The 21,023-nt window shown below is 45.0% G+C and overlaps 1 protein-coding gene across 1 annotated transcript in view; it reads right to left on the bottom strand.

Moving 5' to 3' along the window:
• The window catches only part of LOC139167592 (microsomal triglyceride transfer protein-like), a 37,524-nt gene extending 35,641 nt beyond the window's left edge, over positions 1 to 1,883 (bottom strand). The window contains exon 1 of the mRNA XM_070752213.1: positions 1,732 to 1,883. Within this exon, the coding sequence (XP_070608314.1) occupies positions 1,732 to 1,798 (67 nt within the window). The 5' untranslated portion in view covers positions 1,799 to 1,883. The remainder of the gene's footprint in view (positions 1 to 1,731) is intronic.
• Positions 1,884 to 21,023: the final 19,140 nt, after the last annotated feature.

The raw sequence follows: 21,023 nt of genomic DNA, 5'->3' as shown, positions 1-21,023 counted from the left end.
GGAAACGAGGCAGTCCCGGATCGCTTGCTTCCCCGGCCAGCAAGCCGGCTGCCTGGGAAAGCGCTTTTTTCCTCCGTTTTTCTGCACTCTTTCCTGCCCCATTCTCCCCTCTGGATCTCCATGGGTTTCCTCCGTTTTTCTGCACTCTTTCCTGCCCCATGCTCCCCTCTGGATCTCCATGGGTTTCCTCCATTTTTCTGCACTCTTTCCTGCCCCATCCTCCCCTCTGGATCTCCATGGGTTTCCTCCGTTTTTCTGCACTCTTTCCTGCCCCATCCTCCCCTCTGGATCTCCATGGGTTTCCTCCGTTTTTCTGCACTCTTTCCTGCCCCATCCTCCCCTCTGGATCTCCATGGGTTTCCTCCGTTTTTCTGCACTCTTTCCTGCCCCATTCTCCCCTCTGGATCTCCATGGGTTTCCTCCGTTTTTCGGAGCCCGAGAGGGGGAAAGAGAAGAATGGAGAGAGAGCCGCGACGCACCGACACACGGTGAAGAAAGAAAGAAAGAAAGGCAACTTCAAAGAAAGGCTCACTGAGTATCTCTCACTCTCTCTCTCTTTCTATCCCTCTTTCTTTCTTTCTCTTCCTTTCTTTCTCTCCTCTTCCTTTATCTCCTCTCTCTCTCCCCCTCTCTCTTTCTCTCCCCTCTCTCTCTTTCTCTCTCTCTCCCCCTCTTTCCATCTCTTCTTCTCACTTTCTCTCTCTTGCTATCTCTTTCTCTCCCCCCCTTTCTCTCACTCACCCCCAAGCAGAAGCCAAGGACCCCCAAAGTGGGGCGGCAGGGGAGGCGAACGCCTCTCCGCTTACCAAGTGCCAGGATACGAGCCGAGAGGAGCCGGGCGCTGGATTGCCTTCCTTCCTTCCAGCGTCTTCGGAAGTTGCCAAAAGCGTCAGGGGGGCGCGGCTCCTCTCGGCTCGTATCCCGGATGTGAGCTCAGGAGACGAACAAAAATGTCGCTCCCCTCCCAGCTCTTATCTCGAGCTGCTCGCAAGTAGAGCAGCTCGTATGTCGGGGTTCCACTGTATTCTATATAGCAATAGCAATAGCACTTAGACTTACCAGTATATACTGCTTCACAGTGCTTTTAAAGCCCTCTCTAAGTAGTTTACAGAGTCAGCATATTGCTCCCAACAATCTGGGTCCTCATTTTACCCACCTCGGAGGGATGAAAGGCTGGGTCAACCCCATCCTCTATTTTTTTACTTTCATTTTTAGTTATAGTAAAAATACAGATATTTTTTAGTATAATACGTTTCAATGAATTGTTTGTATCTCTCTCTCTCTCTCTTAATAAATTGAACATTTAGTTTCATTATGCAGTGATGCAATTAGGTACTTATAATTTCTGTGGAGCTTACTTTTTCAATGCTCTCTGTTGCTAATTAGCATTTCAATTGGGGATTTAGGTTTTTCAATTATATACAATGTCCGCAGCAAATCAACCATTTTTGAAACATTGAAAACTATAGTCACAGAAAGCTATACATTTATTTATTTATTTATTTATTCATTCATTCAATTTTTAGGCTGCCCTTCTCCTGAGATTCAGACATGCTCAGAGTTTGCAAGAAAATTCCAAAGCAAAGTTTTTAATCCAGGGATGTGAAATTGGAAGCATTTTTTTTAGATCTCACATTACAGGGAATGTCTGGCATCAGGGGTTTGGGGTTAATTTCCAATGATGCTCTAGTTTCTTCTTGTTCCCTAAAATAACAGTACTGAGTCTCTTACCTTCTGCTGTAGCAGCTAATAAAAAGAAAAGCCACCAAGAATTCCGGGAAGCTGCCTGCAACTTCATGGTGTGTTTTGAGGGTGCAAAATTGAATGCGCCAATGAGCAGAGAACCCAGCCGGGAGGAGGGCAGCGAAGGTTGTCCTTTCAACACAGGCTCAGTCCAGCTCAGATTCCCATATTATGTGGCCACAGCCCCATCTCGCTTCCTATCCCCAACTTACACATCACAAGGAAGAGCAAATGATTAATCGTTCACAGCCGCCCAAATGGGGAAAAAAAAGGCAAAAGAAAGAAAATAGAAAACCTGAAGTGTTGAAGGTCCAGAGAGACGGCGCTTCAAATCCAGATAGGTTTGAAAGAGAGCAAACTGAGCTTTCTTTAGAAACTGTGAGTGTCAATCAGCCTCTCTCTTGAATGGGCCCTTTTTAATTCCCTGCACAATCGGTGCAAACTCACCCTCCCCTCTCCTGCTTTCATCCCCTTATCCGTCTCAAGAGAGAGAGAGGGGTTGCCAGTTGTAAAAGGAGCCCTCTCTTTCCCTGGTGTTCACTGAAAGACTCTCTGTCCCACTGGAATTAAAACAAGAAAAGGGATTTTTGGAACAAAAGCTTTCAGGGAGAACATGCCATCTCACCAGCCCACCCAGGTGAAATGCTACCAGTTCGGGTGTACTGATAGTGGCGGCTCTACTGGTTCAGAAAACTGGTAATGACAGCAGCGCGAGGCTCTGCCCACCCATCTGGACGTCACCATTTTCCTCTTTTTAACCCCCTGTGCATGCACAAAGCCTTCTGCGCATATACAGAGGTTGGAAAAGCACACGCTTCAGAACCAGTAGGGAAGGTGTTCTGTCTGGGTCACTCCAGAAGCAATACCAACCCAAAAAGAGAAGCCAGACACACTGGTAAAAGGCAAAGGCAGTTTATATAATTCAAGGAAGACACAGGTAACAGAAAATGTCTTTACAAACAGGAAAAACGCTGGAACTTCAAATATATACACGAAGGGAATAGTCCATGAAGCAATACCAGATTCTTGCTGCCAAGACGAAGCTGTAGATAGCAAACAGACGCCTCCCACGAGTCTTCCAGACTGCGAGGCCACAAGCCAAGATCAGAGACGCTGAGAATCAAAACAGGTCACCGCAACTCCAATTGATAACACTCCACATGGCTTCAAGGCCTTGCCTGCCTTTTAAACCCTGCTGATGAGGACCACACCCAAACCCAGCTGTTTCTAATTCAATGGTGAAAATATTTCTTTAACTGCTCCTTTTGTTCTCTGAACGTCTCTGTCTCATGTCGATGACAGCTTGTGCGTCATCACCTAATGACTCCAATCTACTGGCTGGGGAGAGCCCCCCCCCTCGGGGCTCTCATGCTGTTCTCCTTCATCCCATTGCCGACTCTCCTCTCCCCCGTCCGACAGTTCAGCCCCCTCCTCTGCGCTGTCATCCTCCTCTGGGCATGGAGCCAGCAGAGACACAGCTGGTCCCTGAGCAGCCTCAGGCTGAATCACAACAGAAGGGAAGTAGATTTCACCCCTGGCCCAGCCCGATACATTTCATTACATCTCCTGCAAGAATTTTTTTCCCCCAAGCCAGGGAAGATTTTCTAAGACACGCATCTTTCATACAGGTAGTCCTTGACTTATGACCACAATCAAGCCCAAAATATTTGTTGCTAAGCAAGACAATTGCTTATGAGTTTTACTTCTTCTTTTTTTGGTCACAGTTGTTAAGCAAATTGATGTAGTTGTTAAGTGAATGATGCAGCCATTTAACGAATTCGGTTTTCACCATTGACTTTGCTCATCAGAAGCCAGCTGGAAAGGTTACAAATGCTCACATGGGACATGAGAGTTGTCTAGCGCCTGAATTTTAATTGTGCGACCATGAGAATGTTGCACGGTCATAAGGGTGAAAAATGGCCATGTCACTTTTTTCAGTGTGGTTGTAATGTTGAACAGTCACTATATACAAATGGCTGTAAGACAAGGATTATCTGTAGTCAATTATTTTATTTGGGGGGAATAAATTTGAGGCAGCACAAGGCAGAATTCAGTTTATCAGAGGAAAGTTGCGCTGGTCGATGATGGCAAATCAGCTGACCTTTCTCACAAAAATGAGAAAAAGATGCATATAACGCAGTAATGGCGAACCTTTTTTGGCCAAATTGGGTGTGTGCATGCCACACCCATTCCGTCTCCCTTCCCATCCATGCACCTGCACACCTCCCTGCCCTTGCGTATGTGCAGAGGCCTCATTGAGGCCTGGGACAGTGAAAAAATGGGCAAACAGGAAGTCAATTTTCCTGAACTTCCAGTTTGCTCATTGAGCCATTTTTTGCACTTCAGGGCTTCAGGAAAGCTTCCCTAAAGCCTCTGTAGGGTGAAACGGCCTTCCCCAAGGCCGAAAATCAGCTGGCCAGTACACACATGCATACTGGCACTGACATAGGGCAACACCTCCATGTGCCCTCCGATATGGCTCCTTGTGCTACCTGTAGCATGTGCGCCATAGGTTCGCCAGCACTAATATAACATATCTGGTTAAAAACAACAAAAAGGGGGGTCAAGACAGTCAGAAGAACAAATTGTGGTTCATAGGCCTGCCACTTGTAGGATTCTGTGCTCTTCTAAAGAGCGGCAGGTAATTAATTTTGTTACTTCATTGGTACTTATGGAAAGTGTTGGAAAGTGTTTGCCTGATTTTAGCCAAGCATAGTGCCAAGGTAGAAAATGCAAACAAACTGGTCCGAGTCAAAGATCACTTTGATTAGATTAATGCTTTTGGACAAGGGCCAACATTCCATCCCCCCCTCTCGAGGGAGGCTCTCTAAAAGTCTGATTTTGTTTGGGAATGAAATTATGACAGGTTTCTCCTTTTAAAACCTACCACTCAGCAGGCCATTTAAATTCAGATAAGGTTGGTCTGAAGAATAAAGTGATTTAATTAGAACTGACATCTGAGAAACTGAGAAATAATGGGCAGGATGGCAAAGCTATCATTTTTCACCAGGCACAGAAGTGGGTTCCTGCCAGTTCAGACCGATTCTATAGAACCGGTAGCTGGAATCTCCCCTTGCTCCCCAAACCGGCAGCAATGGCCAGCTGGACATGCCCCTGAACTGGCTCTCTCAGTTGCGCCATAGACCAGCCATCTTGTTTTTCACTTCTGCAGATGCACAGAAGCTGTTTTTCACTTCTGCGTATGTGCAGAAGCTGAGTTTTTAACACTGTGCAAGGTAAGCCAGAACCCACACTGACAAGACAATGACGTAGGTTGAAAGATGTCCCTCAATTTTAAATGTCAAAAGAGCCAACAATTTCTATTATTTCCAACCAGCTGCTTCTGATAGGGGCAGAGGTGAGTTCCTTCCGGTTGGAACCGGTTTGCCTGAACTGGTAGCGACCAGCTGGTAACATCGCGATGATGTCCCCAAACCAGATCGGTCGGTGTTGGTCTGTGGGCGCTGCCATCTTTATAAAAAAAAATTGATTCCCCCCAATTTTTTCTTCCTCTTCTGTGCAGAAGCTGAGTTTCCAGCACTGTACATGTGGTCGCCAGTTTGTTTTCAGTGGTTTTAATTTTAATTTTTTTTGTTTTGCACTGCGCATGTGCACAGGCGTCCATGGGGTGTGGCTATGTGGTGCAGAAGGAAGCAAACCAGCAGTGAGGTAAGTTGGAACCTGCCCTTGGATAGGAGTTAAGGGAAATTATAATTTACATATGGATGGCCCAGATCAGGGGTAGGCAAACATGTGGACTTCAACTCCCAGAATTCCTGAGCTAGCAAGATTGACTCAGGAATTATGGGAGCTGAAGTCCACAAGTCACAGAAGAGTCAAGTATGCCTAGATTACAGAAGTCTAACTGATACGTGGTCAGAGCAGTGGTAGGTTCTTACCAGTGTCGTCCAGAGCCGTGCACCAGTAGGAGCCCAGTGATGATGTAATTTTTGGTGATTTTTTTCCAGGTTTAGATGGCATCTCTTCGTTGAAAAAAGCCCTCCCGCCTGCTCTAGCATTAATGCTTACTTTTATTCTCCTGTGTTTTGGCTTGTAATGTCGTCCTGAGTATGCACGGAAATTAAATCACGTTATGGGACGCACTTGCATGTGCGAATGTGCACCGGTAGCAAAATACAACTGGATCCTGCCCGTGGATTAGAGTAGAAGTTGAAAGCCAAATACATTCTGTTACGTACTTAACCTTCCAGCAGCTAAGCAGGGTATATCTTCCAAGGCATAAATCTTATTGCATGGCATAGTCTTCAGGAAAAAAGTTAGAGATTTCAAATCTAGTCTCACTGATGTCTATTGTGTCTACTCAACCTGGCATTACCTCTTGTTCTGATGTGCTTGATGCTGCTTCCTATTATCCAGGTGAGTATCCTAACCTAACCCTCATATATGAGATAAGACAGGTGTCCTCAACATCGGCCCATGAACTGCCACTGGACAGCAACCCGAGAGGAACTGGGCACACAGGTTGGTGAAGCCTCATTTGCGCATGTGTAGGATGCAGGCCCTTCGGTCTGCAGAAAAAAATGCTATCTGTGGAATTGGGGAGGCCGCTGAGATAAGGAGACCACAATATATGTTTTATTACAGAAGAATGAAAAAAGCAAAAACTTACATTTCTATAATCCAATCACCTGGAGAAATGTCTTTGAGAAAGAGAGACCAAATTCACAGAAGATAAACAAAATCGAAATAACAAACTTACACAAAATGAACAAAACTAAACTATGATTATCTGTTCGTGACAATGTGAAGTCACAGTTACCAGTTCTTTAGCTTGGGTTTGTTTGTTTGTTTGTTTGTTCGTTCATTCATTCATTCATTCATTCATTCATTCATTTATTGGATTTGTATGCCGCCCCTCTCCGTAGACTCGGGGCGGCTAACAACAATGATAAAAACAACATGTAATAATCCAATCCAATACTAAAATAGCTAAAAAAACCTTTATTATAAAAACCAAACATACATACAGACATACCATGTGTAAATTGTAAAGGCCTAGGGGGAAAGAATATCTCAGTTCCCCCATGCCTGACGGCAGAGGTGGGTTTTAAGAAGCTTACGAAAGGCGAGGAGGGTGGGGGCAATTCTAATCTCTGGGGGCATTTATATGTATCAACCCGTCCCAAGAACCTACCAGTAGGATCTCATGACCTGTGGGTGTAATATATGTCTTGATCCAAGCAGTGGGGCCTTTTCCAATTGACAAATGGAAACGTTATCTATTTGGAAATCCCACAATATTTTAACCTGCTCATTCTCAACTATTTTCAATTATATACTCCCACCTATTTTTCATTACTGGCACAGCATAATTTTTAGAGATGTTCAAGTGAATCATTTTCACAACTGTTACTATTCTATAAGAAACTTCTTTAAAAATGCTGAACAGAAAAATCGAAATGCAGATCTATTGCTCCAGACAAATCACAAGGTGTTGGAAGTCCACTACAAATTGCTCAGTTTTTGCACAATGTCTTCCTAAAAGTTAGCGTCATCGATCATAACCTTAACAAAGCATATCTTCCCTGGTTTGAAATTATACAGTTGCATAATAGGAATGATCACAAATTACATAATGTCACAATGATAGTTACACTCACCCTTCTGTCCAACTCTTTCACTAGTGGTGAATAGCTCCTGCTGAATTATAGCCATGAAATGTAACAGGGATGTGTTCCTCCCGATTCGGACTGGTTCTATAGAACTGGTGACATCACAATGATGTCACAGAACCAGATTGGTTGGTAATGGTCCATGGGCATTGCCATCTTTTTAATTTTATTTAAAAAATTCTTTTTCTGAACATGTGCAGAAACTGTGCATGCGGTCGCCATCTTCTTTTTGGCTTTCTTTTTATTGTTTTTAATTAAAAAAATATTTTATTTTATTTTATTTTATTTTTTCTTTCAAGCATGTGCAGAAGCCGAGTGTCCTGCATTGCACATGTCGCCATCTTGAGGAAGCAAGGCAGTTCACATGACCATCAAGCCACCCCCACAAAATTGAGCCACTCCCACAAAAAATTAAGCCATGCCCATAGAGCAGTGGTGGGTTCTTTGGGTGAGGTCCAGAGTACCGCACCAGTACCAACCTATTGATGATGCAATTTTTGGCCATTTTCCCCTCCGATGACTCCTGAGAAGGAGCTTCTCAACTGTGCTTCTGATGAAGAATAAAGGTCAGCATTAAGACGAGAGCGGGCGGGAGGGTTTCTTCCAACACGGAGATGCCAGAAAAAAAATTGCCAAAAATCGCATAATCATTGGGTTCTTACCAGTGCGGCACTCTGAACTGCATTAGTAGGAACCCATCCCTGGTCAGTAAAATTTCATCAGGTCCCAAAAATTGTTGAAAGAAGTGGATGGTGGAAAGGGCAAGATGACAGGTCACAATGACCTTCACAGTAGATAGCTAAGAAGCTAAATACACACACTGGCTCCTGTTTTATCTGAGTCCCCGTGTTTCACTATGAAGGACTTTGCCCAATTTACAAATTCGGTTGCACTTTATTGAATCATTTCCAATTGTCACCCTGCAGCTCCTCCAGTCAGTCAGTTAAATTAGGCAGTTTCAACAACTCTGGTTGGGCTGATGTACCCTTAGGCGCCCCAGGGAGCCTGCCAAACAATCTGTGAATCTTTCCTTCCCATGTTCCTTTTCTTAAAATATAAAATAGGAAGTTGGAATGACTTAGTGATGCAACAAAGAGGGCATGGAGCTCCTACAAAGTACTGTGGAAGTAACCTGTAGGTATTTGAAAGAACCGAAGTAAAGAAGATTAAGATGGGTAAACCTCGGTTTACGGCCACATTTCTGTTGCTAAGTGCTGTGGTTAGCTCTGCCCCAGCTCCTGCCCCAAGGACTGTGGATGTGGGGGAGACATCCACATGCTGCAGGCCTGGTTTGCCCCCGGTGGAATCTGCTGATGAAGGCTCCTCTGACCAAGAAGACATGAGTGACAGGGAGGAGGAGAGTGTGGCAGACAGCTCAGAAGGAGATCAAGTATCTAGCTCCTCCTTGGATTCAGAACAAGAGTTAATGATACAGCCATGATGCATAGGCAACAACAACTGAGAGATTATTATCAAAGAAAATGAGGCCACCTGTGGTTGGGTGGGGCTGTGGTAATTAGTGAGGCTGCTATAAATAGCAGCCTGTGGGTTTGGCCATTGTGGAGGATTATCTGATCGTTGTGTTTCATGACTGCTTTGCTGACTGACTTGTTGTGTGCTGATTTTTCCCTGCTTTGAAACTAAACCAGAGCAAAGTGTGTTTCACTTTGTGAAAGAAGAAGGACTGTGAATTGCCTCACAGCTGCAAGCTAAGTATCACAGAACTGATAAGGGACTTGTACAAATTACCAGTTTGTTTGGAGACCAGTGCTCTTTGCTATACCAAAAGAGGGCTTAGTTTAAGTGACTTTTCATTATAAAGAACATTGTTTTGAATTTTCAAACGTGTGTGTGTCTGAAATTTGTACCTGTGAATTTTTGGGAGGATTCTACCAGAGAGCCCGACAGAACACTAACTGAGACATGAATTAAGTGAATGTTGCCCCATTTGATGACCTTTCTTTCCACCGTTGTTAAGTGAATCACTGCAGTTGTTAAGTGAGTAACAAAGTGGTTAGGTGAATCTAGCTTCCCCACTGAGTTTACGTGTAAGAAGGTCGCCAAATGTGAACAGATGATTCATAATCTCGTCATAAATACGAGTCAGCTGCCAAGGCTCTGAATTTTAATCGTACCACCATGGGAATGCTGCAATGGTTGTTAAATGTGAAATGATCATGAGTCCCTTTTTTCATTGTCTTTGTGACTTCAAATGGTCGCTAAACAAATGTTGGTAAGTCAAAGACTACCTCATTCAGAGATCATTTTTGGATCCAGTCATACTTCTGGACTCTGAAAGGAACATGTTCACTTTCACTGAAAATGAAAATGTGGGAAGGATCCATTTCAATGTTTTCTTTGGAAGTCTGCCCATTTAACTGGGGTGATGAGGTAAGGGAAGCCAGAATGATAAAGAGACTATGGATAAAGGTGAGGAAGAATAGCAAGAAGCTAGGTTTCTCACTGCAGAGGTTTTGTGAATAGAAGACCAAAACCTATGGACTAGCATACTTTGACACGTGCCCGTCAGATTATTTCAAAATTCTGGATTGTCCACCAGTCAGAAATGGTTGAACGTTGTATTATATTCAAAGGAGGGACTCTTAGTTATTTTTCTCGAATTCCCCCCCCCCTCAGTATAATGATACTTTAAAGTTTTCTCAATTGCTTCAGAACTTTTGCATTAATTAAGCTGTATTAACAGAGGGATAGAATCAAGATCGTGAAGTGTTAATATCGTTTTATAATGCCTTGGTAAGGCTACATTTGGAATACTGCATCCAGTTTGGGTCGCCACGATGTAAAAAGAATTTTGAGACTCTAGAAAGAGTGCAGAGAAGAACAACAAAGATGATTAGGGGCCTGAAGGCTAAAATGTATGAAGAACGGTTGCAGGAACTGGGTGTGTCTAGTTTAATGAAAGAAGAACTAGGGGAGACATGATGGCAGTGTTCTTTGTGGATTGCCACAAAGAAAAGGGAGTCAAACTATTCTCCAAAGCACCTGAGAGAGAACAAGAAGCAATGGGAGGAAACTAATCAAGGAGAGAAGCAACTTAGAACTAAGGAGAAATTTCCTGCCAGTTAGAACAATTAATCAGTGGAACAGCTTGCCTCCAGAAGTTGTGAATACTCCAATCCTGGGAGTTTTTAAGAAGATGTTGGATAACCATTTGTGGTGTAGGGTTTCCTGCCTAAGCAGGGGGTTGGAATAGAAGACCTCCAAGGTCCCTTCCAACTCTGTTATTCTATTCTATTTTGTTGAGCAACACTCATAGGTGTCTACAAGCCAATAAAGTTAAGATGGTGATGCAATGATAGTGACTGTTTTTATCTTTATCTTTATCTTTCGTTTTATAACATTTTAGTTAGAAATGTTCAACTTCTTTTATCTTTTGTATCTGTTTTACTGTATTTTTATTACTGTTGAAAGCTGCCTTGAGACCTTTGGGATTGGGTGGCATAGAGGTCGAATAAACAAATAAACAAACAAACAAAATATAATAAATTAATAAATAAATAAGATTTTTAAAAGGGGTAGGGCACAGCAGTTGGCTTCTCCCTGTTTGGCCCAGTTCTGTGAATTGGTAGTGGCAGCGAAAGTTCCGGCCACCCACCCATAACACTTCTGTGCATGTGCAGAAGCAGCGCATGCATGAATCTGTAGCAATGGCATTTAGAACCCATTACTGGTAGGGCCAAGATCAAAAAGTCAAGATCAAAAAGTCAAGATCGCAGTTGCCATGTTGACTTTTTGAACATTCTCTTACCAACAATTCTCATCCACAGAACTCATTCTAGCATCATTACATAGTATTTAATATGCGTTCTTAGTATTTAATAACTTCTCCCTCTCAAAATATTTCAAATGAAACAATTTGTTAGTTCAGCTATTTTCAATTTGACGCTCAGTTGTACTAAGAGGGCAACTTCCAGAATTCCCAACCAGTGAGGCTAAAGCAATTGCCTTGGACGGGAAATGAACACTCGGACACCAAGCTGGGTAAAATGGGTCACTTTATTAAATATTAACAGAAAGACCTGCAGGGGTCGCTAAATGGGGCGGAGTTTCCTGAACACAACATACTTGGGCAACTAAATGGGCGTTACTCCATGCCTGGTCAGGGTGAGGCGTGCCCCGCCTACTCCGACCCGGAAGCCACGCCCAGCATGTGGGAGGGCTCGCCTTGCATGACCCGGAACCGGAAATGACGTAGGTGAGCCCCAAGGGCACCCCCTTTACACCTCTCTGTCCGTGGAGGAAGCATGAGTTGTGCAATGGGGGTGCCAATCATCTTACAAAAGATGCCCAAAGGAGAACACACAGTTGCTACTGATACCCTTTCCGCCCCGTTTCTGCCCTATAGTGACCAAGAATATAAACATCAAATTGCTGAATCAGAACCTATTTACATACAGATGCACCCCGTAACCACAAATCCTTACCCTCGTCCAGGATGGAGTAGGCGAAAAACAATCCGTAGCAAATGCCTAAAGATTGCAAAAATTCCTACTCGGCCCCAACCAGGCGACCTATAAAAAACATCCTGGATTGAGCGGAGGGTGGGTGGGTGTCCGTTCTGCGGCGAGCTCGGGGGGGGCAAAAGAAGCCGGGGGGGGGCAAGCAAGCCCTGATAAAGGGCACACGCCCCGCCCCTCGGCTTTCCCAGAATGCCCGAGCGGCCGCTGATTGCTCTGGGGCGTTCCCGCGCTATCGCGGGGAACGCCCCACAGCTGATGGGGGGAGCCGAGTTGCTTCCCGCCATTGGCAATTTTCGGCCCGGCGTTATTTCGCCTGGCCTTTCATTTGCCTTGGACGGGAAATGAACACTCGGACACCAAGCTGGGTAAAATGGGTCACTTTATTAAATATTAACAGAAAGACCTGCAGGGGTCGCTAAATGGGGCGGAGTTTCCTGAACACAACATACTTGGGCAACTAAATGGGCGTTACTCCATGCCTGGTCAGGGTGAGGCGTGCCCCGCCTACTCCGACCCGGAAGCCACGCCCAGCATGTGGGAGGGCTCGCCTTGCATGACCCGGAACCGGAAATGACGTAGGTGAGCCCCAAGGGCACCCCCTTTACACCTCTCTGTCCGTGGAGGAAGCATGAGTTGTGCAATGGGGGTGCCAATCATCTTACAAAAGATGCCCAAAGGAGAACACACAGTTGCTACTGATACCCTTTCCGCCCCGTTTCTGCCACAGCAGGGGGTCAGATCTCTATCTTGGCCCCCTGCTCCCCGCCTAAGCCTGCCCCAGCTCACGCAGGCACCACTGCAGGTCTGTGTAAAATTGCCACTCCTGACGTCTTCCTAAATTGACCCAGTGAAAGCTGGGGGGGGGGAGGTTTAAAAACACATGCCCGTTTGTCAGATCACTTTGCCTCCCCCTGCCATGTTAACCCATATCCTGGTCCCGTCAACAGCTGTTGGTGTGACGGCGACTCCGCGTCCCCTCCATGTGGGGGTATCAGAACCACACACCAGAACCACACACCACGGCCGTAGGCCCCGTACGACCGGTGGTTCACCATGACATGACATCACTGTGCCAAGTCCTTCACCGACACCAGGTCGTTGCCACCAGTGTGCAACACCAACAATCTGTTCCATATGCTCTGCAAGCCCCGGGGGACTGCCATGACTTGACGCCACTGAGCCAAGTCCTTCACCACCACCAGGTCGTTGCCACCCGTGTGCAACACCAACAATCTGTTCCATATGCTCTGCAAGCCCCGGGGGACTGCCATGACTTGACGCCACTGAGCCAAGTCCTTCACCACCACCAGGTCGTTGCCACCCGTGTGCAACACCAACAATCTGTTCCATATGCTCTGCAAGCCCCGGGGGACTGCCATGACTTGACGCCACTGAGCCAAGTCCTTCACCATCACCAGGTCGTTGCCACCCGTGTGTAACACCAACAATCTGGGTCCGGCCCATCACTGCTCCCGACTTTTCACAACAGAAGAGACCCGTCTCAAACGAAGACCTCCGAGCTCAAGCCTTTCCTCTGAAGCCCCAGCGACTCAGCAACCTCCACATTCCTGAAGATAATGTTGCAGCTCAACGTTCAGCCACCAAGCCACGCTGTGGCTGCAGTTCACTACTGTGGGCAACGGAAGGGCAGCTCCTTCGCAGTTCGCACGTAACAAAGTGGAGCAGGGCCAGGACCTAGAGAAACGATAAGGATACAAAGACAGTGTTAGCCACCCGATCCCCAAAACACTTGTACTCAGGTGCTCTGAATATACTTCATGAAAACCACTGACTTCCATCCGCCACTTTGCTGAGAACTTGTTGAAAACTGCATTCAGTATTGCTGAGGGAATCGCACCCGATATCCTGCCAATCCTCCTGTGGAGGCCTGTCTTATGGTACCAAGGGCACTATTCCCTGGCTTCCTCGCTTTACTTGCACTGAGTCCATCATACCCCGGCATATATCCTTGTTTGATATACCCGGCAGTGATCAAACCACCATCTGCGTTACTGGTCAGCCACCGTGCATAACCAACGCGGCTGCCGCAGCCCCCATTTAACCTCGGTTTGCTGGCCCAGGGAACCTTGCATGATCCACTACTATGTGATCATGACAGCATTTTGCAGACCTACCATGTCCCCAAAGGCCCTTTTTTATGGCTGCCATGTGAAAAAACAGCCTCGCCTCGTTGGGTGAGGATCTGGGTCTCATCCAATGCCCGCTGCCCCTGAAACTGGGTAATGTAAAGCGGCTTACTAATGTCTCCCCCATCTGAGTCCTTTCCTTGGACCATCTCCTGATCATTCCCCTTATCTTCAAATAGTTTGACACCGAGGTCTTTTGTTAGGAGAGCTAAGTCCACCTGCTGCCCCTATGTGATGGCATGTAACCATGTGGTGCAACCTGCACTCCTTTGCTTGATGGTGCCATCTACCAATTCTGGGTACCCTGCGCCCCAGCCTATGCCATGTGGCTGCCAATCGCCTGCCCAAGCACACATACTCCCTGTTAACGGACTGGGCCTCCTGTTGCTGGCTCGCTTCACTCCACTGATGGGCCAGCTGTACACCATAGTTGCAGTCCCATGTTCCTGTATTCCTCTCAGGAAATCATAATACTCTTCCTCCAGCATTAAAATGCCAGGGAGATTAGCCAATATGCTCCGTGGCCTTGCCTGCTCACCCAGGGAGTAAATAATTACAAAAAATTTATGAAGATAAGCAAAGGCCCATGCCAATGCTTTCTTTACCGTTAGCACATGGATTAGCTTTACCAACATGACTTCATCAATATAACCATAATATTAATGGTACCATCCTGACACCACGACTTCAATATTGTTTATGATAATAACATTTTCTGAATTATTCATTAAAAACAATTAATATAATGCTTAATACTTATATTAAGCTTAAAATCAACTCAAGCATGAATTTGATTCAGATGACCTCAATGCTTAGCGTTCTTACAAGCCCCCCATTTCTTATGAACAAACTAAAGGGGGCTGAGATAAACTGACTAATTTATTTATTTATTTATTCGACTTTTATGCCGCCCCTCTCCTAGACTCATGGCGGCTCGCAACATGTCAGCAACAGCACCCTTCAAACAGAGCCAGGCCATTGCCCCCCCAATCCGGTTCTTCATTGTCTTACTCCTGAGGGGATTAGCCAGAAATTAGGAGATTTCCAACCTTCAGCATGGTAATGACATGGGAATCTGCAGGCTGTAGTTATGGCATTAATAGTATCTTTCAGTTTTGTTGGTACAGAAAAAGGCCTGCTACCAACTGCACCCGTACTGTTATAGCCTTCAGTACCATAACTTTACATTTGGAAATGTGGCAAAATTCAGAATATTAGTAGCACCATTCATGGAGACATAATGACTTCCATGCGCAACTGCTCCAGGATCCGGCACATCATGAAAATAATAATAATAATAATAATAATAATAATAATAATAATAATAATAATAATAGTAATAATACTAAAATACCCAGGAGCAAGCACATAAAAACCTTGTTACCAAGTAATCCCTTAGTGCAGTACATCACTAGTTAAGTATGTCCATAAAATTAACAAAGGTAATTCCTCAGGAAAAAAAGGGGGGGCATATTTGACCAGGAGGATTGCCATTAAGCCAACTTGAAAGTGCCGAGGAAAACATACAAAAGTAAACCTCCGGCCTGATAACATGTATATATTCTCAACAAAAGCTTTAATAAGCAAATTTTTACTATGTAAGGTGTAGAACCTAGCTCACTATGTTCCATCTGCCATAACAGTTTAAATTAACACTGTTAACCCTTATTAAAGCGTGAGAACCATTGTTTATTTATTTATTTTAAATTGAGGGTAAGGAAGCAGCATGAGGCTATATTTACTTACCGTCCAATAACCTAATTGCTATTTTCAATGTGATAAAGAAACATATGTCAGACCTGTCAGCCAAACAGGTTCTTAGGTCCCCATTCCACAGTGCTTCAAAGAAAGGCCCAGATATATTTCTGCACAGAGCTCTCGGTAGGAGATCCTTACATAGGCAGAAACCAATCCTTTATATTCAGCAGCGCTGTTCCAAATGAAGTGCAGGATTTCTAATGTTTGATAAAAGTGTAATAAAGATTAACAGCCTCCCAAGTAGCAGGAAAACCCTCATCATTTGTTGCAATGTTTCTTCTAAACCCGCTTCTGAGCAGAAGCCAAGGTTTTAACTGCCAAGTTGCTGTCAGAAGCCAGCTAAGTCCCCTGAAGCTATGATGAACAAAAGGGGGCCAAGGTCTATAATAATGCTACAGTCTTTTGATCACTACAAGCCATTCTCACTGACAAAGCAGTCTTTCCATAGATCCAGTTGCTCAAACACCACCTAACCTGGTTTCATGGCTACTATCCCTGATTGTTATTGTCCCTCTTGTGAGAAAATGCCATAGGAGGGTGCCATTATCCACTGGGTATGAAAGAACTGTTATCAAATGGTAGTGAGACCGGGCTGCTGAAAAGCGTTTCAGAATATGAAATTTTAATCCCCATACCATTTCCATGTCCACCACATTATGGCTCAATTATATATCCCATTCTAACCAATGCTCATAACCCAGTGGCTTGTTTGGCCTACCCCACTATTTAACTGGCGTACAGAAGCCTTATTTCTCCAAATTTGTGTACGCTAAAAATTGCCTTAAAGGGATGTTCACATTGCCCTGTGGAATTGGAGGGGCGGGCAGAGGGGGGGGAGTTTGCCCCACCACCCCCGCTGTAATATCATAACCCATGTGTTGTGCCCCCCAGTAAATCAGTTTACTTTCAAATTAATTCATTTTAAGCTCACTCAATTCAAATACATTAACTTAATAAATTAAATCATTTTGATAATTCATTAAGCACAATCCCTTCCCATACACTGACTTAATAACCTAAATCATTCTTTTTTTTTTAAAATAAATCATTTTATGTTCAACTAATTCGAATACTGTATAACCGTTTCAATAAATTAACTCATTTTAATTCATTCCTCTTAGTATCAATTCATTCAAGTATACTAGCTTAACTTAAATTAAATCATTTTGATTCATTCATTTTATGCTCAATCAAAATCTACTGACTTAAATCGATTAAATTTTAATAACTTAATTCAAGCTCAATCAATTTCACTATACAGTACTGACTTAATAAATTAACTTGTTTTTACAAATCAGTTTATGCTAAACCACTTCAAGCATACCAGTTTAAATAAATTAAATCGTTTGATACAATCAGTTTATGCTCAATCAACTCAAGTACTATACTGACTTAAATAAATGTGGGCTTCAGTAGACCAAATAGATAAGATCTGCCAGCAGCTGGAACTATTCTCCTACAGATCACTATCGTTATGAACTGATTTATGTACTAAATCTATTACCCAGAAGCAACATACATGTAAACCTCCGCTCCATCAGGGGAACGGGGCCCAAGTCGGCAAGAGTGGGGGGGGGAGATGTGTGTCTGCCTGGTCCCCACAAGGGGGGGGGGCTGCCATAGGCAAGAAAAACTTACCTCCCCCCTAAGCTGTCATGCTCAAGTCATTATTCTACCCTACCTACCTAGCTCGCGCTGTGCCGGAAACAAAAAGGGGTGTGTGTGTGAAAGGCTCACCACGTGGATCAAGCCAGGCGCTGCCCCGCGCGCGGCCCCACTCGAGGCCCCTGGACTCTGCGGCCAAACACCAACCACGTGGGGGGACTATACTGTATTCCTGGACGCAGGGTGTCCCCGCCGATGTTCCCCCACCGCCCCGCTGCAACCCGAGCTGCCCCGGGCGATCGCCGTCGATCCCAGGGGTTCCGAAACGGTGGCAGCTCGCAGGAAGGACCTCGCACGCAGCCAGCCGCCCCCGGCCGCGAGTCAAGACTTCTGAAGACGGCGGCAGCACAAACCACGTGGGGACCCCAGCGCTAGCCCTGGCTGCCCGGCACCGAAACGCCTTGGTGCGTTGCCAGCCGGGCCGCCGGAGCCCTTGATCACCTGCCTGGGCGGGCCCACAGGCCCCGAAGCCCGGGCTGCTGCTCCCGAGACTGGCCGAAGAAGGGGAGAGCCGTCCGCAAGTGCGACGTCCTCTTCCCGATGGGCGCCCGGCGAACAGCATGTTCCCGGGCGCTGGATGCCGTTGCCCCCTGCCCACCCGCAAACCTGAGCTGCCCCTGGCGATCGCCATCGATCCCAGGGGCTTCGAAAAGGCAACGTCCTCAGTCTCTTCCTTCCTTCCGTCGAGGAGAAAAGGCTCGCTGGTCACCTCTCTGTCTGTTCTGCGGTGAGCTCGGGGGGGGGGCAAAAGAAGCCGGGGGGGGGCAAGCAAGCCCTGATAAAGGGCACACGCCCCGCCCCTCGGCTTTCCCAGAATGCCCGAGCGGCCGCTGATTGCTCTGGGGCGTTCCCGCGCTATCGCGGGGAACGCCCCACAGCTGATGGGGGGAGCCGAGTTGCTTCCCGCCATTGGCAATTTTCGGCCCGGCGTTATTTCGCCTGGCCTTTCATTTTTGGGAGCTGTAGACCCATATATTTGGATGTCACCAAAATGCCAGATGAAGCAAATATGCTTTGTTTGAAATAAAAGTCACTAAATACTTGATTGCAATATCATTTTTTATTGCTTACACAAGCAAATCTTACTTTCCAGTAATGTTTAATAAATTGTATGTATCTGATTTAATTTCTCAACATATTTATCTTAATTTCTTCTACTCCAACTACTTAATCTGGCCTTTCCAGGTCATCTGCGCATGAAAGAATGCTAAGTCTACAGTGCATCATAGCTTTTATGTACGGCTTGTATGTTAGCTGGGAAATAAAAGGTGGCTGCTCTTGTATTTATGCTTTGCTTGAGACTCTCTGATTCTGGAGAGAGAAGTTAGATCCATCTCTGCCTTTATTTATAGCATTGTTTTGAAACATACAATAGAATGGGGAGTCATGGCTTGGGCGGCAGGTAGATTGAAATGTCCAGTTTCTTCCAAGGTCTGTTTTTCTCCCTCAGACTTTTCTGCCTTCAAATCCAGAGAGGTAAAATGACAAGAGAAAGAACATGAAATAGTAACAGAAGAATAAAATAACACAGAACTGAGTGATTTTTTCAGTGTTTTAGGGTTTTTATTCCAGCCCTCTCCGGATACATTGGATTCAAAAATTTTATTTATTTATTTATTTATTTATTTATTTATTTATTTATTTATGGTTTGGTTTGGTTTGGTTTGGTTTGGTTTGGTTTGGTTTGGTTTGGTTTGGTTTGGTTTGGTTTGTATGCCGCCCCTCTCTGCAGACTCGGGGCGGCTAACAACAATAAAAAAGACAATGTAAACAAATCTAATATTAAAAATAATCTAAAAAACCCCAATTTAAAGAACCAATCATACATACAAACATACCATGTATAAATTCTATAAGCCTAGGGGGAAGGGAAAATTTCAATTCCCCCATGCCTGACGACAGAGGTGGGTTTTAAGGAGCTTGCGAAAGGCAAGGAGGGTGGGGGCAACTCTGATATCTGGGGGGAGTTGGTTTCTGAGAGTCTGGGCCGCAACAGAGAAGGCTCTTCCCCTGGGTCCCGCCAGACAACATTGTTTAATCGACAGGATCTGGAGAAGGCCAACTCTGTGGGACCTAACTGGTCGCTGGGAGTTGTGCGGCAGAAGGCGGTCCCGGAGATATTCTGGTCCGATGCTATGAAGGGCTTTATAGGTCATAACCAACACTTTGAATTGTGACCGGAAACCGATCGGTAACCAATGCAGACTGCGGAGTGTTGGAGTAACATGGGCATATTTAGGAAAGCTCATGATAGCTCTCGCAGCTGCATTCTGCACGATCTGAAGTTTCTGAACACTTTTCAAAGGTAGCCCCATGTAGAGAGCGTTACAGTAGTCGAGCCTTGAGGTGAAGAGGCCATGAGTGACTGTGAGCAGTGAGTCCCGGTCCAGGTAGGGCCGCAACTGGTGCACCAGGCAAACCTGGGCAAACGTACCCCTCGCCACAGCTGAAAGATGGTTCTCTAATGTAAGCTGTGGATCAAGGATGATGCCCAAGTTGCGGACCCTCTCTGAGGGGGTCAATAATTTCCCCCCCAGGGTTATGGACAGACAGATGGAATTGTCCTTGGGAGGCAAAACCCACAGCCACTCTGTCTTATCCGGGTTGAGTTTGAGTCTGTTGACACTCATCCAGACCCCAACAGCCTCCAGACCCCGGCACATCACTTCCACTGCTTCACTGACTGGACAAGGACAATTTTACTTTCAGAGTAGAATATGTGAACAATGAGGCTGGCTGAACTTCCCTTCGTGACCTATAAATCTCATAATTCCCACCTAGGATTCATGCTGAAAAATGTTTCTACATTCCCTGTCACCTTTCCCATCATCATGGGCACAACTATGAAATTTTGTGCTCTTTTGAAAAAAACAACAACCATGCTCTCCATAGGGCTGCTTTTAGAACAATTTGGCTGTGTAAATATCAGCCTTGCAGTTATCTGCATGGACACAATGTAAGTAAAGTGTTGCAACACAACTTTGTACAGTAGGTCAACATTACAAAATCCTCCATTGGCCTACTAAAGAAATTGCTTCCAGAAATGTTGGATTTTCCATTTCATGTCAACCCATCTATTGTGGCCTTTTGGGGTTGTTGTTCTTTATATATAAATGAGGTTTGTGAGCCATCTACTGGTGATGGATAATTGATGGAGAAATCCTCCACAGTTTCCTCAGAGGATTGATCTTCAAGAGAATGCTTTAGTTACCAGTGGATATTTCCAATTTATAGCACAGAGGTGAATTGAGTGGGATGTAACATGTTCCCCACACGTTTGACAATTAATTTTGGCCCATAATTTCCTCTTTTGATTTAATAATTTTTTCCAGTTTTTTTCACTCGTTATTTCAAACCTCTGTCCACTCATATACTGTCAACAACATGTCTATATTAATAATTAAAATATTAACTATTCTGCCCAACTATATAATGATGTACAGTGATCCCTCGATTTGCGCGTTCTCGATTAGCGCGAAACGCTGCAACGCGGTTTTTCAAAAAATATTAATTAAAAAAATAAAATATTAAAAAATAAAAAATAAGTCCACGCTAGTTCTCTCTCTCTTTCTCTCCCTGTTGCCGGCGTGGTATAT

Source organism: Erythrolamprus reginae, chromosome 5 (genome assembly GCF_031021105.1).
Source record: "Erythrolamprus reginae isolate rEryReg1 chromosome 5, rEryReg1.hap1, whole genome shotgun sequence".
NCBI lineage: Eukaryota > Metazoa > Chordata > Lepidosauria > Squamata > Dipsadidae > Erythrolamprus > Erythrolamprus reginae.
Note: the sequence above shows the minus strand (reverse complement) of the source record. Positions and strands in the feature narration are given on the sequence as shown.